The 25559-nt window shown below is 43.4% G+C and overlaps 5 protein-coding genes across 11 annotated transcripts in view; 2 read left to right on the top strand and 3 right to left on the bottom strand.

The window, feature by feature from the left end:
- Positions 1 to 1934, bottom strand: part of dlgap2b (discs, large (Drosophila) homolog-associated protein 2b) — a 48239-nt gene extending 46305 nt beyond the window's left edge. Inside the window, exon 1 of the mRNA XM_076037576.1 lies at positions 836 to 1934. The gene's annotated coding sequence lies outside the window, so the exon portion shown is untranslated. The remainder of the gene's footprint in view (positions 1 to 835) is intronic.
- LOC142896257 (protein NLRC3-like) overlaps positions 1 to 25559 on the bottom strand; it is a 243361-nt gene that overhangs the window by 205078 nt on the left and 12724 nt on the right. The gene's annotated exons all lie outside the window — the stretch shown is intronic.
- Positions 14150 to 20433, top strand: LOC142896093 (cytospin-A-like). 5 transcript variants are annotated; one of them, XM_076037580.1, is made up of 13 exons: positions 14840 to 14986; positions 15736 to 15827; positions 17380 to 17826; positions 18235 to 18308; positions 18537 to 18667; positions 18749 to 19135; positions 19218 to 19305; positions 19390 to 19465; positions 19543 to 19579; positions 19699 to 19795; positions 19893 to 20009; positions 20136 to 20195; positions 20294 to 20433. In XM_076037580.1, exons 2-13 carry the CDS (start codon positions 15788 to 15790, stop codon positions 20402 to 20404), a joined length of 1665 nt encoding a protein of 554 aa, XP_075893695.1. In that variant the 5' UTR covers positions 14840 to 14986; positions 15736 to 15787; the 3' UTR covers positions 20405 to 20433. The 5 variants fall into 5 exon arrangements, with proteins under 5 accessions (XP_075893694.1, XP_075893695.1, XP_075893693.1 ...); XM_076037579.1 differs by lacking the exon at positions 14840 to 14986 and adding an exon at positions 14150 to 14353 and having other exon boundaries at positions 18537 to 19135; XM_076037578.1 differs by having other exon boundaries at positions 14840 to 14981; positions 18537 to 19135.
- Positions 21196 to 22992, bottom strand: grcc10 (gene rich cluster, C10 gene). Of its 3 annotated transcripts, none has more exons than XM_076037585.1 (4): positions 22853 to 22992; positions 22400 to 22453; positions 21982 to 22158; positions 21196 to 21710 (listed from the first exon to the last, which is right to left on the bottom strand). In XM_076037585.1, exons 2-4 carry the CDS (start codon positions 22449 to 22451, stop codon positions 21571 to 21573), a joined length of 369 nt encoding a protein of 122 aa, XP_075893700.1. In that variant the 5' UTR covers positions 22452 to 22453; positions 22853 to 22992; the 3' UTR covers positions 21196 to 21570. The 3 variants fall into 3 exon arrangements, with proteins under 3 accessions (XP_075893700.1, XP_075893699.1, XP_075893701.1); XM_076037584.1 differs by lacking the exon at positions 22853 to 22992 and adding an exon at positions 22758 to 22824; XM_076037586.1 differs by lacking the exon at positions 22853 to 22992 and adding an exon at positions 22619 to 22642.
- saysd1 (SAYSVFN motif domain containing 1) lies at positions 23205 to 24483 on the top strand. Its single transcript, XM_076037583.1, has 2 exons — positions 23205 to 23393; positions 24075 to 24483. Exons 1-2 carry the CDS (start codon positions 23205 to 23207, stop codon positions 24396 to 24398), a joined length of 513 nt encoding a protein of 170 aa, XP_075893698.1. The 3' UTR covers positions 24399 to 24483.

Here is a 25559-nt window from a genome sequence, read left to right as displayed (position 1 = left end):
TGCGGGCGTACGCAAAGTGAAAGTGGAGCCTCATTAGGCCACGAGCAGGTTTGTCGAGCTTTTTAGTTTTTCACGCCCGACATGCCATCGTCGACAGAACTAGGGGGACGTGAGAGCGGTCGCAGCTGTCCGACCACAGTAAGTTTTCCAACGGAACACCTCGCAAAGCCCCTCACGCTCCATCCCTTCATCTCAAATGTTGTCCATGTGTGACAAAATAAGCCATTAAGAAGAACACAGCCCTTGTCAGGCGGAGGGGTTTTCTTTTTTCTACAACCCGAAAGGATTATGAGAGATTATTACATAACGGCCTGTTACGAGGCGTTGAAGAGTATTACAAGACAGCCTTTTACGTTTTGTTTTGTTTTTTTGAAGAAGAAGAAGAAGAAGAAGAAGAAGTCCCAGAACCCTGTCCATGTTAGCGGTCATAGGAGGAAAAAAATGGAAACCATACAGCCACATTGGTGAACGTTTCCCATTGAAAAAAATGGTTGACAGTTGACTCCTTCTACCCCTGCTAGATTGTGTCACACACACATGCATACAGTATGAACACACCTTCATACATCGCTGCGTTTTAAGGGGATAAGTGATGCCTTTCCTCCAAAGCCAGAACAGACGTCTGCAGTCCTATCCATGAAGGATCTACCTCAGAACCCCCCCCCCCCCCCTTCAACTGTCCAGAATACCAATTGCCCCAGTCCACCGTGGTAACTTCCCCTCTACCTGTTAAATGTACACCGAAGAGGCAGTGACAGTTGCCAGCAAAAAAATGCATCTGTGGAAAAGCAGAAGAAGGAAAAAAAGAGCAGGAATTTGTCCGCATGAGTCCTACCTTGCAGCGAGTCTCTGTTCAGAAGACATTGGAGCACATATGCGGCGCGTCTTCACACGATGACGGTGAAGCAGCGGAGAGTCATGCAGAGGTGTTACACATCTGAAAGCGGCTCAAATCGCAGGATCGCTCCAATGTTTCTCCGTCCCCTTTCTGATTCTTTTTTTCTTCCCCCCTCAAAGACCCTCAGAGGAAACGGTGCGCTGGCGGGAGAGGAGGATGAGGAGGTGGAGGAAGTGAAGGAGAGGAGGATGGAGGAGGGAGAAGGAGGAGGAGAGGGAAGGCTGAGGAGGGAGCAGTCTGCCGGGCTGGGCTGTAGTGGATCACCTGAAGCAGCGCTGGGCTCCGCATTTACTCCTTCACTGCAGCAGTGCGAGGCAGCGGCGCGAGCTGCATGTTGCTCCCGCAGACTCACTGCAAAACAAGGACGTGGACTCCTCCGTACGCTGGATTCAGGATTCTGCAGCTCTGCAGCTCGACACGCTCCTGCTCCCACCAGCCTGCACACTCATGCAGCCCCTCTTCTCCTCTGGGTTTTTTTTTTTTTTTTTTATGTATGTCTGTCTTAGTTTTGTACCTTTGCCTAAAGTGTTATTCCGCCCCCCTCTCTCTTTGTGACTGAAATCAATTGATAACTCTCCATGTCGATCAGCCAGTCAGCTCCCATTTCTCTCTGCGTCCTCCCGGCCAGTCGTGCATGTGATTGAACCTGCGGTGGTCTCAGTAACACAGCGCCAGGCTTGAGGGAAGCCTCAGCTGACCTCCTGCTTTCGGCTGCGATGACATCACTCCTCCAGTGGACAGAGTGGTTGCTGTTCCCCTGGTCTTGTTGAGACCCTGCTGACGTCACCCAGACACGTGTTGAAATCCATGTGCAGGTGTTTGAACGGCACTGTATTTAAGGATCAAGTTTAAAAAGAAAGAGTGGAAAGCACCAGAGGCAAAACACTGCCAGTGTGATCAAGTTGAGTAGCATTAAGAGCGTTTGTTGTCTTTGATATTGTGAGCATGCCATTTGACTAAAATCCTAATTCTTGCTGCATTGCGTAGCTTGTCATAAGTTGAGTCATCCTAAAGTTTTGCATTCACAGTTGTTTTTCCCCCGTTTGCCATTCCAGCATTGCATTGCATTGCACTGGAAATAAGCCTGCCAAAATGTAGACCATTCACCATAATGCTGCATGGAATGATCAAGAGGAAGGAGCAGGTTTTGTTGCATGAGCTCACTTATTTTGCCTCAGCCGAGTTTTGCGCAAACTTCTGTGAAATTTACCAATTTGGAGAAAAGAAAAAACTGAAACAAACTATTCAAACTCCACCAAGTACTACCAGTCAACAGATCTCCAAGTGTGACCGCCTTCACATTCTCTCCACTTCATTCCACCCACGCCACGTTTGCCTCTGTCCACTTAAGCGTAAAATCCAAGGTTAAGATAGAGACTAAAAGTGGTCTTGTGGAAGATCAAGACGGGCTTTATTTTGATTCAAGGCCTTACACAAGGCTTATTCTTAATCCGAAGAAGCGAGAATTCTGTTCTAGATCTGATTCTTTTATATGGTTACAAAATGCACTGGCAATAGATGTGAGGAAGAAACACAAGATGAGTCTCTTGTGTGGCACCGCAGAGCCACAGAGCGATGTTCAAAGTGAAACCGTCTGAGTCTGGAATTAAACTAGAGGAAGAACATAGTATGACAATTATGCAGTGGACTGTTTTCAACACAAATAGATCAGCCAATGACACGAGTAGCAGCTTAATGCATCTGGGCATGTGGATGCAATGAAGACGACCTGCTTTAGCCCAAAGTGAGAACGAACGTCTTAAGTCCTGCACAGATTGTTCATAGTGCTCATATTTTTGCATGAGCAAGTTTTTTTTGCATGCACGGGATCGGTCTTTGTCTTCTTTTTCTTACTTACTGCTACTGTCCTGCTGGATACACTGTAAATGTTCCTATTGTGGGACAATAAAGGCTCATCTTATCTGAAAAGGGGGTTTTAAGTGGCTGCGCTTGACACGAGTGATTCGCAAACTGCTGATCTACTGAGATTTCTCACAACATCGCAAATTAGCGATATCATCAGATATTACTGATATCATCAGAATGCTATGTTACTATCAGAACTTCAAATATCCAAATTAAAGGGGTTTAAAACTCAAAAAAAAAAATAATAATGAAGGCAAAGTCTTCAAGGTCGGAAAAGATTCCATTCCAGGTCTGGGGCCTTTCTTTGAGGTGTTTGCATGTTCTGCCCGTGTCTGCGTGGGTTCTCTCGTGAATCTTCGGCTTCCCCCCCCTCAATTAACAGAGAATTGTCAAAAAAAAAGAGAAAATGTCAAGTGAATCAACGTCAGTTGTGTGAAGGAAAATGTCTTGTTGATGTCAGGGGTCAGAGGTCAGACTGGGCAGACTGGTAGACTAGAAACAGGAACCACAAGTATCCACTGCCTACAACCTCTTAATGAACACATCCAAACTTGGTTTGGTAAAGTTGCACATATACACACACAGACGCATACACACTCAGCGGCCACTTCATTACACACCCAGTACTTCCGCAGTGCACATGATAATGTGGCCACGCAAAGCCTTTTGGAATCTTCGGGGTAGATCTTCAAAGAAGGGCGCGCAGCGGTGAAATGCGGCACGTTTTGCGGCGAGATTGCGGCTGCAATCTTCAGCCACAGATACGGGGATCCACAAAGGTTTTTGCGCTAATGACATGCAGGCGCAAACATGCACACAAATGCGGCACCTGAAACAGGTGCGAATGTTGCGGTCTGGCAACCTGAGTGCAGTTTGCGCCAAAGGTTGTTCATGGGTGCATGTGTTTGCTTTGTGTTCACGGATGCACGGAAAAGAACAAAACTTCTTTGGGTAGCCGGCTCAATGTCATCCTTTATAATCCTCCGGCAAGGAAAGAATTGTGTGTCCCGGCAACCTGTATCTCTTTAAAATGTCACGTTCTCGGAGGTTAAGCAGCGAAACTCTGCTATGATAAATGCGCGCCTGGCATTATGATGCCTCCTCCGTCTTACCAAGACTGCTGCCATAATGGAAAGAAAGTCAAGACGCGTTAGTCACCAACACCTGAGTACCATTAGAATTTTCCATAGCCTAAATATTGGCATATATACTGTAGTCTATGCCTATCTATATATAAGATTTGGGGAGCCATATATATATTTCAGGCTTTTCAGAGAGGAAAGTTTCACTCAGAAGCCAGAAACACTTTGACAGACAGAAACTGCGCCTGGTTTTGGCTGGCGGTGTTTGCGTCTGTCAAACTGCGTGCGGACACGAGCGCAAACTCTTTCTGGATCTGCCACTGTTTGAATGGGGCATATTTGCATATAAGTGTGTGTGTCATTTTGCGCGTAATGACTCATTTAAATACATTCAAATGAGTTTGTTTGGCGCAGCCCTGCCGCTACCTGCGCCTCGGCGCATTTTTGGAGCTGTTGACACGGATTTTCTGGCGCAAAAAGCCGGGCAATCGCTCTGTGGATCTGGCCCTAAGTGTTTTTTGGAATATTTTGGAATCTAAAGTCTTCAACTTCTTCCTTCCTTAGATTTTAGTCCAATATGTAATATCTAGCGGGTCTTCCTTTGCGAAGAGCTGGGTGGGTATAAGATCATTACTTCTGGCAGTGGAGAAGAGATAATCGATTTCACACCAGAGCAGGTGAATAATCGCTGGTGTGATGCAGTCGTAGGCGAAAGGCCACGAGCCATATGGGCTCCGTCAGGCTGACTTCCCACCAAATGTGCGACTGCGGTGTCAACGTAGTATTTAGTATCCATGCTTAAAAGACAACCTGAGGTCCAGCAGCTGGCAACTGATTGTAACCCCAAATTTACACCAGAAGCGTCTGCGGCGCGTCCACAGTGCGAGCGGGGCGTGTCGCGCAAGGCTCGATGGGTTCTCGCGAGGATTGCGAGATCGCACAACAACCAAGGTAGTGTCACGTGGATTTAAAGAAAACAACAGTGCGAGAAAACTTGTCTCAACAATGTCTCGAATTCTCGTTGTGTGCAAAAAAGAAAAATAATGATAAACAAAACTGCTGGTATCATACAAGATGCAGGTATTTAAAGTATACCTGCATTTTGTTTATCATAGTTTCTGATTTAAAGTGAAATCTGCTTTGATATTTGACGGCCTAACTGAACAGCGTTGAACAGTTGAACAGTTAAATAGAAAAACACAGCACACAGAAAAACAAAATCCAGATCCGGCGTGTTTTCACATCATTGACGCCACACCTGGTGTGAACCTGCGCTCTGACTTTAATGACCGCGTTCTGCTGCGGAGCTGCTCTGCTCTGCAAACGCACTGCAGACGCCTCTGGTGTAACGTGGGGGTAAGGCTAGGTTGAAAGTCGTTTGCAACGGCCATCACACTGCATCGCAGAAACACGGGTCAAAATGCATCATTCAGCCGCTTATTCCTGAGCTCAGGGTCATGGGGGTCTGCATAGGGCGAAGGCAAGGTGACACCCTGGACAAGTCGCCAGTTCATTGTAGTGCCACATAGAAAGAAACAACCATTCGCACTCACATACATACCCAAGGACAATTTAGAGTTTCTAACTGACCTCCCATGCATGTTTTTGGAGTGTGGGAGGAAGTCGGAGAACCCGGAGAGAACCCACAGAGACGCAAGGAGAACATGCAAACTCCAAACGGAAAGGTCCCACGCCCAAAATCGAACTCGCAACCTTCTTGCTGTGAGGCAGCAACGCTAACCACTGCGCCACCGTGCGACCCTCAAACAATACAAACATAGGAAATAGCAGAGACAGAAGCATTTTGATTATATAGTGTGCCTATCCATGTCAGTGACGTGTTGTCAATCCAAGGATGTTCAAAATGCACCAAGCCACCCATTTATATTAGAGAGTGTCCGAAATTTTAGGGTTTTTAAAGCACAACTTACAGACTGGATATTAGACAAACAAACTTGTGAGCACCTGAAACCATGTTCAATCTGGTTCTTCCGTGTGTGTGTGTGTGTGTGTGTGCAGTTGTATGTCTATGTGTGTGTGCAATAGTGTAGCTACGTAATTATTATGTGCGAATCTTTATTGCGGATACGTGTGCAATAATATAGATACAGTTATTATGCATGAATGTTTATGGCCGGTACGTGTGCAAGAATGTAGGTATCGTTATTATGTGTGAATGTTTATGGACTTGTGGATGCTTATGGACTTTTTATGTGAATTGGTTTTCATGTCAATTCTTGTATTATATTGTTGTACTTTTTATGTCAATAGTTGTACTTTTTGTGTCAATTGTTGTCTTTTTTGGGGGGACTACAGATGAAATTTAGCAGCAGTGCTAAGTCAGGCGTATTTATATTGAGTATTCATGTACTCAGTCACACTGTGGTCATATATATATATATATATATATATATATATATATATATATATATATATATATATATATATATATATATATATATATATATATATATATATATATATATATATATATATATATACATATATACACATACATACATACATATATACATATGTACATGTGTGTGTGTGTGTGTGTATATATATATATATAATTTAAATGAAAGGTAAAAAATGAAAAATGCATTGGGTGCGGCAAGCAAGAATGAAGAGTTACTTGTGTTTGGACAAATGAACGCAGCCATGTTTTGATTTCACATTTTCACTCTGGAATTGTTGTCCTCCTCCTGTTTTGCAAACAGTCACTTAGTCGATACAAAAATAAACAGCACAAGAAAGCCAGCTGAGTAAAGTCACATTTCCCAAGGAGCACATCACACTTCCCTTGAAGGATTCTCACTTGGTCCATTTCCAGTCCCTCGCATTTGACGTTGCTTAGTAAATAGCCCCGCCTAGTGGTGTGATACTGCCCTGAGTTTTTGTTTTAAATGTGCGTTGGTGGTATTATCCATTTCGCAGATAAACATCACAGAGAAATCACAGAATTTAAATTTAAATAAATCCGTCCTGCCTGTTATTTTTCTAATTTGGAACTTTTCCCAGGTCGACAAATGCTTCACTGCTTCAGCCACCTCTCCCCACGTGCTTTTCCCCCCCTCCCTAGAATGATGCACTCCAGTCATTATCATTTTGCATCAACCTTGAGAGAGTGATGAGTAAGGGAAGATCAAGAGCACGTTTTGCAGATGGCAGATAAAGAAGGGGGGTGCGAGGGGGGGGGGGGGTGGAACCATCCTTTAGGTTACGTACATCAAACTCCCAGAGACCATTCACGTTTTCCTTCATCTAGAGGCTTTGTGCTGACAAAGCACTGCTGGAAACTACTGGTGATAAACGCATGGATAATCTTCCAGACTCTACAGTCAGCCCTTTTTTTTTTTTTTTTTTGGCACAAAAAAGTTTTTGATGCGGAATGAACACACGAACATTCTGACCAGATCGGATGAGTTGCACTGCGGCCTGCGATCCTCAGGAGTTGTGAGCTGAGAGCGTTCTGGAACACTGCAGGCAGGATGGCTAATTCATGCAAGAACAAATGAGCACATATGCCTTTGCATCCAGAGAACAGTGAGATGGTTCAAGATAGTTTGGTGCAGGCAACTGGACTCGATATTAAAATAATTCAATCCAAGATGAGCTGAACGAGATGTTTCATACAACCATTTTTCTGACCTTAATTTCACAGAAACAAATAAACTAAAAAAAATGGACTTTACCAGTTGGCCTTAAAGCAAGAAGTAATAAAAAAAAAATTAAAAAAAAATTCCCAATTTTTCAATCCAGACAAAAAAGCAGCATTCGGTCAGTGAATAGCCTGAAGTAGGTAGCTACAAATAGTGAAGCAGTAGACTAGGACATGAACAAAAATATGGGAGATTTATATTTAAGGACATGGAAAACTTTCTAGAATTCACCGCAGAAAAACAGCTTCCCAGTTATTTAGATTATTCAAATACATTGGGGATTAGCTCATCAAAAAATTTCTAAGAGAATAAAATAAGCACCTGATTGTTAGGAGCATGGACAATGAAATGCTTAAAATCATCCAGAACATACAGTACAATGTGAAAATGTGTCCGTTGTCACTAGAGAGTCAATAAAGAGCTGGAAACATCCGGCCAGGTTTGACAGCAGCGCTGATGATACCAAACAGGCATCGGGCAACTTTTAAATGTCTGTAGGTGCAAATGTGAGTGTGTTTGTTTTACACATAGCCTCCGAGTGATGATAGAAATGAAAAAATATACCCATTTATCCTGCACTCAGGGTTGCGTGGGAGCTGGAGCCTATCCCAGTAGTCCTGGGTGAAGTCGGGGTTACACCTCGGCCGAGTCATCAGTTTATCACAGGGCCAACACAAAAACACAAACAACCAATTGCTTTATGGACAATTTAGAGTTACCCATTAGTCTGATGTGTGCGTTTATGGAGGCGGAGTACCTGGACAGAACACACACAGACCAGTGGAAACCATGTGAACTCCTGAGCAGGACTGAATTCGCAACAACCTTGCTATGAGGTAACGGCACTAACCACTGCAGCACCATGTTGCCCTGAAAACGTTCATAGCGATTGAGACCGCACAGTTGAGCCGCCACAGAAGCACAGATTTCTCTGAACTCTATTGTTGCATGAAAACTGTCAGACTTGGGAGGCTCTAGAGGTCAAGAGCCTCTAGAGGTTCGGCAGCCAATTTTTTCCCCCCTACTGATATCATCAGAATGCTATGTTACTATCAGAACCTCAAATATCCAAATTAAAGGGGTTTAAACCTAAAAAAAAATAATAATGAAGGCAAAGTCTTCAAGGTCGGAAAAGGTTCCATTCCAGGTCTGGGGCCTTTCTTTGAGGTGTTTGCATGTTCTGCCCGTGTCTGCGTGGGTTCTCTCGTGGTTCTTCGGCTTTTTCCCCAAGTCCAAAAACATGCATATGAGACGAACTGGGAACTCTAGATTGACTGTAGGTGTGAGTGTGAGTGTGAATGGTTGTTTGTCTTTCTATGTGGCCCTGCAATGAAGTGGCCCATGACAGCTGGGAGAGCCTCCTGCATACCCCTGCAACCCTGAGTGCAGGAGGAAGCGGGTATTGAAAATTGGTGGATGGATAGACTTTTGAAAGTAAAGTTAACAAAGAAGCAGACAAAGGCTAATGGACCCTTCAGCCTTTTTTCTGTTTATGATTTTCTGGGCACTGATTGCTCATGAAAAAGAGATTTAACTAATTAACCAAGATCTACTGTGTAGTCTACAGTCAAGACCTTCTCTTCACTCAGACTATGCACGGCATGTAGAGAGCCCCTGGTTATTTCATTGACAGGTTTAGGTTCCTCCTGCTTACACAGGTGTTTTGTGTTATTGTGAAAGACAGCGCAGTGTCTTCTCCACGAGACTGAGACAGCTTCGTTGTCTGAAGGAACGTTTCAGGAAATCCTTCCTGCCTAGAGCCATTACCGTCTATAACTTTTCCCCGCTGTGTGACGTAATATTCTGGACTAAATGCCGGATTTTGCACTAATAGTACATAAAACCTGACTGATGCCTGCCTCTGCGCAATTGATTGGCTTTTCCACATCTTGCTTTTGCTTGTAACTTTTGTTATATATAGATTCACTTCACTCTTTCTTGTAGGTACTGTATTGTTTTTAGTTTTTGTTTTTTGTATTGTTTCAGCGCTGCATTACTGTAGTTTCTCAGTTTGGGATCAACAAGGTACATCTTTTCTATTCAATTGTATTCTATTCTATTTGATTGTTATCAGAGCAGCATGGTGGTGCAGTGGCTGCACTAGCATTTAACAGCAAGAAGGTCATTGGTCAGGTTCACGACTAATGAAGCTGAAGTTCACAGCTCAGTCAAACGTGTCTTGGTCGGAAATTTCGGCAATTCTGAATTTAGGTATGGATGCCTGTTTCTGTGTGCGTGCGTGCGTGCGTGCGTGCGTGCGTGCGTGCGTGCGTGCGTGCGTGCGTGCGTGTTAGCCCTGAGATAAACTGGTGACTTAGTGACATAACGCTACCCAACTTAGCCCCAAGGCAGCTGGGAACCTGAGACTGATGGCAAGTCGTCTTTAAAACAAAGTTGTGATGAAAGAAAAGCTAGCACTTCATTTCAAAATAACACGTTTGTGCAGTTTTCAAGGTAATCCAAGATTATTTTATTGCTCAGGATGCAGAAAGCAGTAAAATGCCACCTTGAGGTGACTCGTTGAAGGTCAAATTAAATTGCCCCCCAGAAAGGTTGGCAAGATACTCCCCCAAATGCATCAGGGACTCATCAGTCACTCATTAGCTACCAAATGGTGGAGCGACAAATAAAAAAATGGACAACATCGATGCCTTCTCCGGTTATATCAGATCACCTTGTGACCAATTTTATCATGTCTTTTCTTATTCCACGAGCGTCCATTGCTAAAATGAGTAACATACAGAGACAACTTTTAACCAAAAGCATCAAATCAATTTTCTCTCCACTGTTGCTCCTGGCACTTTGTTACTTTAATGGACTGTAGAGAAGGAAGCCCGAGTTCCCGCGAAGAACCCACGCAGACACGGAGGACATTCAAACTCCAAGTAGCAAGGCCCAAGGCTTGAGAATTTACCCTGCTATCTTGCTGGGATGCGACAGTGCTAAGTACTGCACCGCCCACATCGCCCACATCAGGAAACTTCACTCCGAACTTTTAACAGTGAAAAACATATTGGACAGAGCTGCCATTAACTCCCTTTTAGTTAGCGAAGAGACACATGAAATATAAATGAACACTTTAGATTTATACAGTAGTGGGATTTTAAAGTCGTAGTTTTATGCTTAATCACTTAAATTATTTCTTATTTGCAATTTTGTCAAATGTGCAAAAACAGTAATGGAGATTTTCTTTAAACACACACGCACGCACACACACACACACACACACACACACACACACACACACACACACACACACACATTGCCAAAAATATACTTTGGTTGACATTAGGTTGACGAATGGTGAAATACTCAAGAGTTGGACGAAAACAAACTACTCTACTGCTATTACTCCTGCTATACTACTTCTACTGCAGATTAACACAAACTGTCCTGTCCATGGTGATGAAAAAGAATCCCATCATTTTTACTCTTTACCATATACATGCTCTGAGAGAAATGTTTTCCTACAAGGTCAAACAAGTGTGGACGTTGTGCAACGATTTATTGCACAAGGACCATTACATGTCCCAACCCCCCCCCCCCCCTCCCCACCAACACCACCACCACCACCACGCACTCACCACCTCCCCACCCTCTCAACTTCTTTCACTTCACCAGACTCCCAGATACTGTTATTAAGAGTAACTGTTGACCGTCCCCTCCCCCACACCTTACCTGAGTCCTTTTCAAAGAAAATACAGCAGTGAGTCTGAAGTAGCCATGGCAACACCTGTGACAGACGGAAAAGATGGGTGACAGGTTGAGAACAATACAGCTGAGTCACTACGAGCACACGCACGCAGGCACGTGCACATCTCCCTTATTGAGAGGGGAGCTGCACAAGGACAAGTGGTTACTTGACACCCAGAGGCGACTGGATGCTTAAAACATCAAAACCCCGCCCTCCATTCCCAATACATTCCCCATTCGACCCGCCCCCCCAAAAAAAAAGCACGTGGGGGACCCATGCTAGGTGTCACCTACACGCTGTGCATCATTCAGTGACGTCGACTGATTAGTGCAGGGTGTGAGTCAATTATGCCTCCACACAACTTCTGACGGCGTGTGAGATCTACTGTACTTTCAGACCAGCAGGTACCGACTAGATCACCTGTGTAGGTTCGCTACTGTCAACAACAACAACAACAACAACAACAACAACAACAACAACAACAACCGGCTCTAGGGTCATGCACAGAGGCGCGGTCACCCTCTCACGCACCTTCTTCAGCGCTGACATCTTCCTCCTGGGAGAAGGTCACACCTTCCACGGCAGCGTTAGCGGGCGATCGACGAGTGAGCGGCGATCTCGTCCCGACACGCGTCCGCGAAGGCGTTCATCACCGCCCCGCTCACCGCCGACGGAGACGCGCCACTTTCCCCGTAACGACGGCGGGACGCTGCGCGTTTTCCTCGTGAGGCGCGGATCCAGATGCGGCTGCTGCGGAGGGGGCTCATTTTCCGGGGAGAAATCGCGGCGGCGATGATGATGTTGTTGATGATGATGGTGATGATGATGCTGATGCTGATGCTGACGACGCTGTTGTGGTCACCGTTACAGCTGCACGTCTGGAGGCAGCCATTTTCACCAAGTCTGCACCGACACTGTCTTACTCGAACTGCTGCACCAACTTCGCCTCATTACACCGACCCCGGGTTCAATGTTGAAATACGTGGGCAGAACAGTCTGAGTTCGTCCACAACCACTGTAAATTTTCATGAGGTCCAAGCGAGTAATAAGTAAGTATGAGAAAGTGAGTGCTTTTATGTAGTTGTCATATTTTATATAGGAAAGGGAAAACATTTGCACTGTAAATAGAAAAAGTTGCAAATAAAACACTTGAATAACAATAGGTCAAATTCAATGGAATTGTAATGCAAACGTTAACTGTCTTAATAATCAAAAGGTAGTTACTTCTAGAACCCACACAAACTATTGAGTCCAACTTTGCTGATCTCTATGTTCTCTCAAACATTTTTTTGGAGCGAGTAAATAAACAACTGTCTGTCAGCTGTTCTTGACATGACCTTGGGTAATGCACTTTTTCTCCAGCAGAGCTGCCTGACATCCGCTGTGGTTACCAGGCAGCCCCTGCAGGGTTGGATACCACAAAGCACAACATCAGCACTTCCTCCCAAAAGTTCCATAATTACAATCTATGTCAGATGCGCCTTGGCGGTGTCGTCAAACCTCATGCAGTTTGCATTTTCTTGCGAAACTCTTTCAGTGGGAACTCGGTTTAAAAGAATGAAGGCTTGAGACTCATTGAGAATTTCTGTATCCCTATACAGAAAAAAAAAAAAAGTAAGACTATTTCATGAACTTCACTCAACTTGTTTTTTGTGTGCGTGTTATATACACTGCAGACATTGTTGATGATCGAAGAGGTGAGTGGGGTTATTGTGAAGAAACATGGAGAGATTGATTTTTAATGTAGAGAGAGAGAGAGAGAGACAGAGAGAGAGTGAGAGAGAGAGAGAGAGAGATACAGAGAGCGGGAGAGAGATACAGAGAGGGGGGGGGGAGAGAGAGAGATTCCGCTGTGGAGTGTATAGGTCACAGAGAAATTGTGTGGGCGCATTGCACAAAACCAGCGAGGAGCTGAAAAGTGCCTGAATATGTTAACCTTTGCTCAGACTGGGGAGACGAATGGATTTTGCATGCAAAAATCAATCTGCACTTACAACTTTGCCAAACAGTGATTACATGACTTCGACAACAGTATTTGAACAAACACAGTGTGCGACTGTGTTTGTTCAAGTTAAGATGAATACACAGTGAGTACTCATTGTGTATTCATCTTAACTTGAACAAAAAAAGTTATTTTCACCCTCAGGGTTGTAGCATTGGTTGAGAAACAGTAGCACTGCTTTGCATGTTTTTCGAAAAAGATTCAAGAAAATATTTCTGTGTGCAATGCTGGTTAAGTCTGAGATTAGATTATGAAGACTATGAAACATTGTAGGTTTCCTCACACACTCATGACTGCTGACCCATGTATGTCCATGATTCTAATATAACACATTAGCATCAAATCAAACTTGAAACAATTAGGACTTCTTCATATTATTATGTCACATGTGAAAATGCTTAGTTGTAAATCAGATTTTCTTGTATATATACATATATATGAAAAATGACAAGGATGTTCGTTGGTCCACTACTTGGCAAAGTTTCAGCTTTAGGAAGTTTCAGCGCTAGTACTAAATATGGCCCCTAGAGGGCGTTACAGATTCGCTTCCTCATTGTGTTCTGTCCATGGTGCTGAAACGTCAACCTTGCGGGCAAGTCATAGCGACACTGTTGTTGCTGCAACCGTAATAGTATTTTTTATTTTATTTTGATTTTTTTTTGTCTATAATAATAGAAAAAGTTGTTTGTTGTTTTTAAATCCAAACAATACCAATGGCCGTGTCTGCTTTACCATATGATTTACCATATTCATGTTCATTTCAATTCCCATTTTGTTTTTATACAACATTTGCCATTTGTTTCCTCAGTCGTTCTTGACCCGTTTATTGTCCCATTACTTTAATCACTATAATAGCCTGCATTTTAAAAGGAGAAGCGAGCAGAAACAGAATGTTGCTGAGATCTGTCGCTTTTAACTTGAAGGGACGTATCCTTGCCATTGTAGTAGGGTGGACTCTGAATTGACTTTGACAGATTAGACTTCAATCCTCCAGTCGGCATGGCTCATTTTGAATTATGGATTTATATTGTACAAGAGTCTATTTCATGAAAAATATTTTTTTGAATAACTGTAGTTTATCTTCCTATAGGAAGCTTACTATATAGTAAGTGAAGCGGCCATATTGTGCAAACACATAGTCCCCCAGTGAAGGGACTGACATGATAGCTCTCAGATGTGAAAGAGATTTATTTTTTCAGTCAAGCCACAGTCAAGGCAAACATTGTACTGCTGATATTCGCGTTAACGCTGTTGGCAATATCACGCGAATACCTTCCCTTTTGTATGCTAGGAGTGTTGCTTTTCCTTCCGCCTCTCGCCAACCTTGTCGACGTTGACAAGTGCCATGTGACGTGGCTGCAGACGTGAACCCGTCCCCACCTGGCTGCATTTAATGACAATTAACCTGCAGCTGCGTCAACTCCCTCTTCGCGTTCTTCCACATCATCGTAACATGTCATCCTCTGGTCAGGCGTGTCGTCGCCAGAAATAGAAAAGACATTCAAATAATATGAACGGTGATAAATAATGTCGCCGGCGGCCACTCTGTCGCCGACACAGCGTGCAGTCTGTGCGCAGCCGGGTCTTCTCTGCCTCCCTTGGTACGTTTTGTCGCATTGGATGTAAGCTGCGGTTCGGTAAACAGTGATCTTGGAAGTACAGCGGCGAAGTCGAGCTGTGTCCCGCGGTGGATGTTTTTCTTTCTGGAGACGGGAAGCCGACAAGAACGACGTTGGAGGTGCAGGGCTGCCGCCAGCTGTCCGGGGCTGAGCAGGTGCTGTGAGTAAAACATGGTCCTGGCGGGGTGTGTGCGGTGTGTGTGCATGCTTGCAGTGTGTCTGGCTCTGTTGCTCGTCATATGAAAGGGTAGGTTATCTGCTCGTAACTGAGAGGGCCAGTCAGTTCAGTATCCAATACGCTGACCAGAAATGGTTTAAAAGTAGCCTTTCATTACTGGGATGATGATGATGATATGATGATGATATGATGATGATGATGATGATGATGATCTGAAGTGCCGAAATGATTTATTTATTTTTGGTTGGTTTTCTCTGACCTAAATGCTCCATCATAACCTGTTTGCAACCCGAATTTAACCTTGTGCACAGCTGTTGTGATTTGTGTTGCCCATGCGTCCCATTAATGGCCACGGCAACATTTGAATCACTTGATGTTGCAAACGAGTCTGGTCGATCCCAAGATTTTACCATTGTCGCATCTGCACACAACTACTGAGCGCTGCAAAATAGCTGGTGCGATGGCTGTGTCGTGAAATTGCAGCACACAATGCAGCTCCTGGCGGACATATGCTGCGTGTTTAATATATCATTTTAAAGTTGCAAAGTTCTTTTTTTTTTTTTAAGACTTGGTGATGGTGGTCGAACACAGCAAATGAACTGGGAGAAGGAAACCAATTTGTGGTGCAGATATTCTAAAAGGCTCATCTTTACAATCTAAATTATTTGAGCACATCACAGTTCAATGATGAGTCACCCACGAGACCTTTTTTATTTATTTATTTCCTCCAGGGGGCAGCGTGAAGGACAGTGCTAAAGTCTAGGTGCTCCCACCTGGTCCATCATGGGCAACCATAATGGCAAAGACGGCCACAGCACCACAGGTACAAAGGCAGCCGACACATCATTACCATTATTAGTCCTTTTACTGGCAGGATAACCTTAGATTTGAATATATTTAGTTCTGTAGCTCGTTTTATGCTTCCTGAAATATGACTGAGAATACTGCACTACTCCTGGACAGGTTTAGATGAAAGACTTTTTCTGATCAGTCTCATGTTAGCTGGACTATTTTTGGATGGCAGGCAGAGAGTGCCTGATGTTCGCCACGTGTCTGATCTATCCCCAGTGAGTATGAGATGATTTGAACAACAAAAAAATGTCTCCTGTGGTTTTCTTATTCTGTGAAGTAGAGCGGTTATGACACCCGCAATGAAAGCCATCATTATGATGCTCATTTGTTCCTTGAACAAAGAATATTTATAGAGATAAAAGTATCAGTGCCAGTTGAGCTGTGCTTGGTTGGTCCAGTCTGCGCTCTAACATGCAAGACAAAGTGTAAACAGCTATATCAGTTTTATTTGAATGGACTATTTCATCTGCTGCTGATGTGTAACATTCATCCATATCATAGAAGGACATAGGATGGCTTAAATATTTTATCCCACAAAGGATGGTATATTTTAGAGGATGAATGGACTTCAATTTCAATATTGCTGTTGTATGATTGACTATGGATGTTCAGTTTGGCCCATGTAAAGATGGAACCCACTTCTGTTTGAGTTGGGAAAAATCAGTTTGCATGCAGAGGCTGATGTATTTAAAATATGTCCCAGACAATTCTGTCGCCGGCTAATTTGGCGACGTCTGATCTTTTTACACTCTTGTCTCCTTCAGTTTGAAGCCAGCTGCCAGTTGACTAGACAAGGGTGTGTGTATATTCTGTGGTGTGTTGCCTGGCACTGGCCTGTTTTTCTCGTTAAAGTAAGCGTGCCGTGAGCGTAGGGCCGCTCTGTCAGTATGCATGGGGTAGTCTCGGCTGAGAGGGTGAGAATCGCTCCCCTGCTGTAGCCAAGCAGACCTCGTGCTGCTGCCGTGGAACGATGAGTCAGCAGAATCCTGCCCCGCAGCACAAGGGCAAGGAGGTGGACCAGTGGATCTGAGTCGAGGCAGGTGTGGAATCCTGTTGTCTGCATCGCAGCAAGATTACGAGGATATAGATGGCAACGTGAGATATTGAAATCAGTTCCCCTGTGTCATAAAAATGTGTGCACCAGATTCGTTCAGAACGGCTTGTCGAGGGAAACGCTCCAGGAAACATTAACCGTCCCTCGGTAGCAGCGAGCGCAGCTGTCAGCAGACAGTGAATCGGGGCAAAATCGCTTCTCTTCTGGGAGTTTGCCACATGGTGAAACAGTGTAGGAGTGTTTGTCTGCCAAGACATTGGCAGGAAGAGGATTTTGCTGCATCAGGCAGCCCAGAATGGTAAATGGAAGAGGACACGGCGCACTTTAGATCTGCACTGAGGAACAAAGGAGGGGGAACACGGTGCTTTGAGCCTCTATTTTCCACCTCTTTTTTTGCACTAATTTTAAAAACTCAGGGCAAATACCTTGCAAGCTTTCTTTCTGCTAACTGTCTCATTTCATTATTCAGGCTCTCCTTTAGATTTCTTCCATACGCCTCCCACCACACCCACCCAGGCAGAACTCACCGCAATGGCCTTGTCCTCTGCAGCTTCCTCTAGTCAGGCGTCGCCGGGCAGCGCCGCCCCCTCCCTAACCTCCCCAATCACAGAGTGGACACAGAAACCCACCGCTCCCGCGGAGTGGGCCGTCATAAGTGTAGACAGCTCAGAGACGCGTGCGTGCAGCGGCGCAGCGGCGAGGCACGGCGAGGCAGCGGGCAGCCCAGCGTCCCTGCCCGCGTCCGGGGGGTCGCCGTCCGAGGAGAGCTGGCAGGAGCGGGACAGCGGAGTGGAGCCGAACGCCACGGAGGAGAAAGCCGGAGAGGAGATGACTCTTGTTTTGCTCAGTTTGATGGAGCACTATGGGGCGTCGGTGGGCCTGACGCCCCACGCAGATATTACCACTGGAGCAGTAGGTAAGGAGAGTGGATTTCCTGTGCAATCTAGTATCATGATTGGATGTATTTGTTGCTGGAGGAAAGTCGAATCAAACCAAACAAGCACTGTGAGTTGAGTGATTTGGTAGTTTCTTGCAAGAATAAGAAGGGGGGGGGGGGGGGGGGAGGAGAATGAACTGTTGTTGGAAAACACAGTATGCTGCAGTTCATTGTAACTTCTCTCAAACGCTGTGCTAACTGAGGTAAACTCTCTTCTGGCATGCGTTACTACCTTTCTTTTTAACTGTTGTTCACTTATTAGAATGAGAAATGGGTACAATAATATCAACAGCCCGGTTGTTGTTGTTGTTCCCTAAGTATTTACTGAAACCTGCTGTCAATAGATCTTAAATTCCCCTTAACTGCCATGTTGCTGTACTCCCTCAGAGCTTTTGAGGAACCTGATATCACAGAAAGATGAGTTGGTTGAGGAGGTGAACACTCTAAAGGAGACACTCACGGTGAGTGAGTGATGTTTTCTGAGCTAGACACATATTTGCTGTGCAATAGAGTTGTGAGATTGACATTTTTAACATGGCTGTCACATTGCTGAGTGATATTAATATTAAAAAGTGTCATTTTTAACATCTTTTTTTTTTACTTTGTGTGAGATGTTCGGGGGCTCCTAACAGAATCCATAAGAACATCTCATACTTTTCTCCCATTCCCTGTTTCATCCTCCATGGCAGACAGAGAGGCTGGAGTGGCAACAGTTCCAGTGCGATTTACAGGTTGCAGTGTCGGTGGCCGACCGGCTGCGGATCGAGGCAGAACAGGCCCTCGCTTCGCTCCAGGAAACCCACTCTACCCTGGAGAGCAGGTTGGCTCAGGCACTCGATGCACAGCGAGATGAGGAGAGTGAACTGGAGAGTCTGAAAGCTGAGCACAAAAATGTCTCCAGAAAACTTGCAGAGCTATCCCTGCAGCAGCAGGATGAGCAGGCCGAGCTAAACGCTCTGAGGAACCTCGTCAAAGAGATAACGGACTGCGGTCAGCAGGCAGAGAGGCAGAGCCCCGAGGAGGGGGAGGGACTGAAGCAGGCCGAAGAGGAACATCCCAAGGAGAATGAGACGGATGCCAACGAATACGGCAAGGAGCACCTGGCAACCCAAGTGGTGGATCCCCCAGATGTGGATCATTTTCCTGACATGGTCAATGAATCCGACAGCATGCCACTGACGGGCAAAGGAGTCGCAGAGGAGTACATTCGTTGTCTGGCTGCCGAGGAGAAAAAGAAAGAGCGGCAGAGGGATCCGAGGAAGATTGTGATGCTGTCTGAAAGATCGTGGTGGGTAGATGTGAACTTTTTTTTCCAACCCAACTTGCCGAATTTGGTAGAAGAGCAGTACCTGCAAAACAATGTGTTTCAGGAGTCTCTCTCGGCTCCCGCTCCCAAGCAACCAGCCGACGGAAAATGGGTCCTCCAGAAAAACAAGTTCAACATTGCCGCTATGCAAGGTTTGTTGACTTAGTTCGTCAGACAAAAACAAATGTGCTTTAAAAAAAAAAAAAAAAAAAAAAAATGTTATTGACATTTTCTAGAAAGAAGAGCCACCAAAGCAGAGAAGAGCAGATCGTACGTTACTGAGGCAAGACAGCTGGTCTAGTTTCTACACAGGTAGACATAATCACTAATCTGTATGTGATGTTTAAAAACTATTCAATTGTTGTATATTAAATATTTCTGTCTTTCAGGAAAACAGGATGATGACCAACGCTTAGATTCAATCAAGTAAGGTGCTACATGTGACCACACGCACCAAATAAGTCAGCTGTGATTTAATCTAAATCACGTTATACAAAGTAGAGTGCAGTAGAGTTTTCGCTGCATCACTTTCCGGCCTTTTCCAGACCTCCAGATGGGTTCAGTGCTATGCTGAGGCGCCATGGAGGCTCCAGAAGGAACTCCTTGCTGCACTGGTGCCAGAGTCACACCCACGGCTACGAGGTCAAGAAGAAGAAATTATCTCAATTGGTCAAATGTTTACCTACTTTGTTTGGTTCACCTTTTTATATATATATACTTTAACTTTTTTTTATCGTAGAATATTGAGATCACAAACTTCAGCAGCAGTTGGGAAGATGGTTTAGCCTTCTGCGCTGTTTATCACACATTTCTGCCAGGTCTCATCCCGTATGAGTCACTCAACCCAGAAGACAAGGTATGGTCACTGTTTAAAAAAACAAGTAAAGTCTCAAAACTATGAGTGTTCATCTGTTCTGTATTTTGTTCTGGATCTATCTTGAAACCTGTCTTGAAATGATGTCTGACGCAAACGCTTTTACAGAAAGAAAACTTGGACCTGGCGTTTAAGGCCGGTGAGAGTGTGGGAATCACAGCTACACTGGTGAGACAATTCAGACGGTACACATCAGACATTCTCAAATGTATTCCGGGAGTAGACTTGAGAGCTGTCTGTGTTTTTCCAATGTTTACCTGTCACAGACTGTGGAGGAGATGCTGAAGGCAGATGGGCCCGACTGGCAGAAGGTCCTGGCTTATGTGGAAAGCATTTTCCGTCACATTGAGAAGTCGTTTCCTCTGTCTAATGCCTGATTCTTTCTCATCCCAGTGAGCGTGTTCCAAGTACAGAAACAGTATTGACCAATAATAGGGCTCTACTTTCATAATAAACTGGTCAGTCGGTCAACATCAGATTTTCACATGCTATTCTCGACCACTATATTCCTTTGCACAATTGATAGTTTGACATTTCTTTGCTGACACTTGTGGGATACATTCAATTTTGGCAGTATTTTTATTTATGTCACATATGCAACTTGAGGTTGACATGGCAGTTGGGTGTTAATGCACAAGGCCACTGAGATTGATCAAATTCAAAATGGGTGCAAACTCAGCATAAATAAAGTTTATCTTCACATTTGGTACTGGGTGTACCAAAGTTAGTTTACTTTTAAGTTATGAGCACTTCATTATTATTACTTTAATATTTGTTTGTTGTCAAACTCTGAGGCGCCTTAGTTACAATTAGCTACAAGTATTGGTTACTTGGTTCCAAGTTTTTTTTAGTTTTTCTTTTTTTTATCCTGACGTTTCCATACATCTGCAATAGTTTCTGCATGCACTGCTGACCCTGATACCTATAGAAGAAAAGGTTTAAGATGTGAACCTGTTTTATAAAAATGTTTTAATAATAAATACTGTTGCATCTATGGTAAGTTGCTTGGTAGAAATGTATATATGTAAATGTGTTCAATCACCTTAGTGTTTTTAAAAACATGGTAACAAGAGAAGATGTTGATGCCAAAGTATTACTGTGATAATAAAGTTATATATGGAAGCCTTTTTTTTTTAAGCCTCCTAGATGTCTTGATTAAATTCACAAATTGACCAAAACATCTTTTAATATGTAACAAAAGAATGCCACTTGATACAGAGGACAGCATACAAAAATGGTTTGATTGAAAATGAATAGAATTAAAGGAAAAGTCAATAATTTGTACAAAAATGGTTACATGTAACAAATAAATACTGAAACTTACAAAAAAATAAGTTAAATTTCTGCTTTGAATAAAACCATTACAAACATAAGGAATGCATTTTATCTTTGATAAAACAATCCAATGAGCTATAGTGATTCCCGCATAACCTCCAAAGTTTAAGAGCAATTGTAATGTTTTAATGATGAACAAATAACTGGAATACACAGGCTGAAAGCGCCAAATGAAAATAATCTTGAAGGCGATAAAGGTTAATAAATCCTACGAAGCAGGAATGGCGCCGCCAATCGGTGGTGTGGACAGTGGTGGCAGGAGGAGTGACTTCAGGTTCACTGACATGGCTGCAATTTCAGGATCCTGAGTTTCATACATCTTCACCAATCTGGCAAATTTTAGGACTCCTAAAAAGAAAACAAATTAATACCAGCAGAAAAAGGTGCTGTGTTTTATTTTCAGATAGTCATTCTTCATTTTGAACTCCTGTAGAAGAAACAATTATCCTTATTACGTTTCCTCAGCAGTGCCGAGATTGAAAAGTGGTTGAGGGTCTGCCTTGAGAAGGCTATGCGACTTGTCTTAATGTTCACAATGCATGCAAAAGTGCAACTTTAAAGAATAGCATTTAAGAAAGCATATTTAAAAAAATAAATAAATAAATACAGTTGTCTTTACCTTCTCCTTCGTTGTTGAACCCATAGGCCTTGATAACCTCTTGCTGAATCTGCGTGGCCACAGGAAGCACCAGCTGCAGCATCTTGCCCATGTCGTTGCAGGCACTTTCTCGAGCCTCCTCCATCCTCGCAGCATTTTCTGGCACTGAGAAGGCCTGGATCACTTCACTCAGTACCACTGCAAATGGAAACAGTCAATGACCAGCTGCTGTGTTTTATGCTAATCTTGAACATGACCAGACCATTACTTTTTCTTTTCTTTTTTTTTTAATGTGTGTATTACGCAGGAGCAGGCTTTGGAATTGCAACCCGTGTGATTTAATTACTACGTAGGAAGAAGACACACTGGTAGTACTACGTCGTATGAAATTAACTAGTTCTAATGTTTTAAATAGTGGTAATGAGAGGTCCGTGCGCACCTCTGGTTTGCTCAACCGTCAACGTGGGCTGCTGTGCTGGAGCCGAGGCCATGTCTGAAGGGAGGAGACAACAGTCACTCAGCTGTTTACAACAAATAAAGTGATAACACGTATTTGGAGCTAGGAGGAGACTGACAGACTCCCCTTTCAATGGGGCACTTTATGTTAAAATAAATCATTAGTATGTCTCATACTAACACAACACCTTCATTCTATTACCGACGGAATAATCTCGGTGTGTCCAAGTGTACCAGACATTTCGTTAGCTGTTCTCATTCGCCTACAGCTGTACGTTAAATTCGGTGTTAGAAGCATTGATCGATACACATCCCGAGGTTTAGCGACGTTCGTAACGTACATTCAGATGCGGATATGACAAGCTGGAAAAGCGACAAAACGCACGCAAATACCATAAGCCTCAACACAGAATGTCAAAGTGCAGGAACTGGTTACCTCAACTCGAGTGAAAACAAGTTAGCTTCTAGCAGACCCGTAAACTGCTGTCAGACACGACAGCCTTTGCGACAATTGTAATCCCTTTACGGCACAACTTCCTCCTTTTAGAAACGAGCCATAGACAGTTGTAAACAAACGGCGAGCTCGAGGAGAAAATGGTTAACTCTGTCATGTGTATGCCGTCCAGGTAAAAGTAAAAGACATTTAATTCTCCAGTTGGCAGGTGTGGTGGATTTTCTTCGAGTATTTACAGTGTGCGAATGACCTGTTACTGTTTGTAGCCACTTTGCTACGTACAAAACACTGACGTAGACTTCACAGCGTGGGCCACAGTTAGTAAGTCACATCTATGGAGCAGAAGCTGGCACAGTTCAGGGCAAGGCGACAGGCTGAAAACGCTGCCAAAAAGACCGAAAGTCCAGAAGTGCCGACAGAAGCTGCTGGGGATCGAAGTTTAACTACTTCGACATGTGAACGAGAACAGGCAGAGGAGGCGGCTGACAGCAGCAGCGATGTACCCGAAAGCTCCGGAAGTCAGGTGAGATTGGTGGGAAAATGAGGAGCTGCTGTGTATGTTTGATTACTTTGAGTAATATGACACAAAAAGATAAAAATAAATAAATAAAAACAAATAAATAAATAATGATAATTACTTAACAATTCTAATATATCATGACAATGTTATATAGATATTTAAATCTCGAATTTATACCAATATTGTGATATAGAAAAAAAAATTCCTGGCAATGTGTCACAATTTTTTGGACACATAAAACACTGCTGACATGATTTAAACTGCTTGAAATGTAACTTTTGATTATTTTCTTTATTTGATTTAACTGTAGCTGAAGAGCAGTGCAACATAAATCCATATTCCACTGTTCACCTCTTGTTAGTTTCACCATGTGAATGAATGTTTCTTTATTATGAATACCATTTTCAAATTGGTCTTCTGTGACCTAAAATGATAGGGCACTTTTTCATTAACTGTATGCAATAATCATCATCAGATTAACACAATGACAAATTGAAACATTTCACTATAGCCACACTTTTGTATGAAGTTATTACAACATTTAAGTTTTATAGTATCTGTTATGTTCCGTCACAAAATGTCCCCCGCAACCCTGAGTGCAGGAAGAAGCGGGTATAGAAGATGGATGGATGGAAAATATGTGGTGATAAACTGAAGTCACTTGACCTCCTGCTGTCTTCACAGGACCAAAGGGACTGGATCCTGGACAGTGCTCTGGGGCAGTGGCTGGCCTCAAAGCAGTTTGTCCTCTCAAACGTCACCCTGCTCAAAGTGCTTCTGTGGCTCGTGCTGCTCGGCCTGTTTGTGGAGCTGGAGTTTGGACTTCCTTTTTTTGTCATCTCGCTCTTCTACTGGATCTATGAAGGACTCCGTAGCCCAGCGGCTCGTCAACCGGGGGAGCTGAGTGCTTACTCCGTCTTCAATCCAGACTGTCAGCCTCTGCTGGGAACTCTCACTGCAGAGCAACTGGAGGGAGAGATGGGTTACAGACCTCTTGCAAACAGATGAAGTGGTTGTAAATGTAATTTATTCATTAATGCCTGGGAACTTAAAGCTCGAATTAAACATAATAAATAAGATAAGCATATCTGGAGTTTATTGTTGTTCTTTTCTCAAAGGCAAATCAGCTATGTACTGTAGGAGAGGAAATAAGTACACAAATCATAATATCTCCCCAATACGTATTCCGTCGTTCCGGTGTCAAAATGAGGATTTCAAAGTAAAGTACATAATAATTAATTTAATCTGACCGTCTTTAATCTCCATTTAAAAATAACTTTACTTTTATGTATCAATTGAAATAAATATTTAACTAATAATTAAGAATATAGACTCTATAATAATTAAGTTCTGGTGATCTGACATCAGTCTTCAGTTCAGGGATGGCATACAAAATCAACGAAACTATTCAGTTTCTTTATTAAAATGGAAGAATAGCCTTGATGTCTGGGTTGGAGTATTCAGAGGTTATTGAACATGATACCCAATCTTGTCTGTCCAACTCAGAGGTTAAGGGTTTGAAGAGTGTCAAGTGAAACTTATCATATAACTAAGGTCTTTGGGATACTAATTAGTCCCTGTCTTAGTTAAGTGATGGCAGATATAGACTAAAATGATTCAGTGACCTTCTTAACATAGAAGAACAGCCCAGACATCTAGGTTGAGATATTCAGAGGTTACAAAATATAACTTAATAGTTGATACTCAATCTTTTCTATTCAACTCTGAGGTAGAGAGTACAAGTGTTACTCAGATAAGATTAAATCAAAGCCTGATGTCAGGTTATTCAACACATAGAACAAAAGTCTCAAGTCAATATTGAAGGGAAATGGATGACATACCAGTTTATTGCTATGTCCAAAGTGAAAATGCAGCAAAAGTGCAACAGACCGGTTGTGTAGAAGAAGAAGAAGAAGAAAAAGAAGAAGAAGAAGAAGAGTAACAAGGACAAGAAGAAGCAGGGGGAGAAGTTGGAGGAGAAGAGGAAAAAAAGCCACAAGGTTCTTGCTCATTCCCTTAAATATCCTCCCAGACCAGAGACACTTATAAATTACATATCCAACAGATTCATTGAGATGCTCTCCTTATTTGGGAACCTTTTGGCCATCTGAGGTTATTTTCCATGATAACAGTGGCAATAGATCACCTAGACCTTCGTACTTCTCACAC

Source organism: Nelusetta ayraudi, unplaced genomic scaffold (assembly GCF_046127955.1).
Source record: "Nelusetta ayraudi isolate G7.1 ecotype Tasmania unplaced genomic scaffold, CSIRO-AGI_Nayr_v1 ptg000052l, whole genome shotgun sequence".
Lineage (NCBI taxonomy): Eukaryota > Metazoa > Chordata > Actinopteri > Tetraodontiformes > Monacanthidae > Nelusetta > Nelusetta ayraudi.
The sequence above is the reverse complement of the archived record's forward strand: the minus strand, read 5'-3'. Positions and strand labels throughout refer to the sequence as shown.

Coding starts and splice junctions, on each gene's coding strand:
- LOC142896093 (XM_076037579.1), top strand. CDS start 15,788: ATGGGCAACCATAATGGCAAAGACGGCCACAGCACCACAG. Junction 19,136..19,217: donor ATGCTGTCTGAAAGATCGTG/GTGGGTAGATGT, acceptor AATGTGTTTCAG/GAGTCTCTCTCGGCTCCCGC. Junction 19,580..19,698: donor CAACGCTTAGATTCAATCAA/GTAAGGTGCTAC, acceptor GGCCTTTTCCAG/ACCTCCAGATGGGTTCAGTG.
- grcc10 (XM_076037584.1), bottom strand. CDS start 22,812: ATGGTATTTGCGTGCGTTTTGTCGCTTTTCCAGCTTGTCATATCCGCA. Junction 22,454..22,757: donor TGTCATATCCGCATCTGAAT/GTACGTTACGAA, acceptor TCCTCCCTTCAG/ACATGGCCTCGGCTCCAGCA. Junction 22,159..22,399: donor GACGGTTGAGCAAACCAGAG/GTGCGCACGGAC, acceptor TTCCATTTGCAG/TGGTACTGAGTGAAGTGATC.
- saysd1 (XM_076037583.1), top strand. CDS start 23,205: ATGGAGCAGAAGCTGGCACAGTTCAGGGCAAGGCGACAGGCTGAAAAC. Junction 23,394..24,074: donor CCGAAAGCTCCGGAAGTCAG/GTGAGATTGGTG, acceptor CTGTCTTCACAG/GACCAAAGGGACTGGATCCT.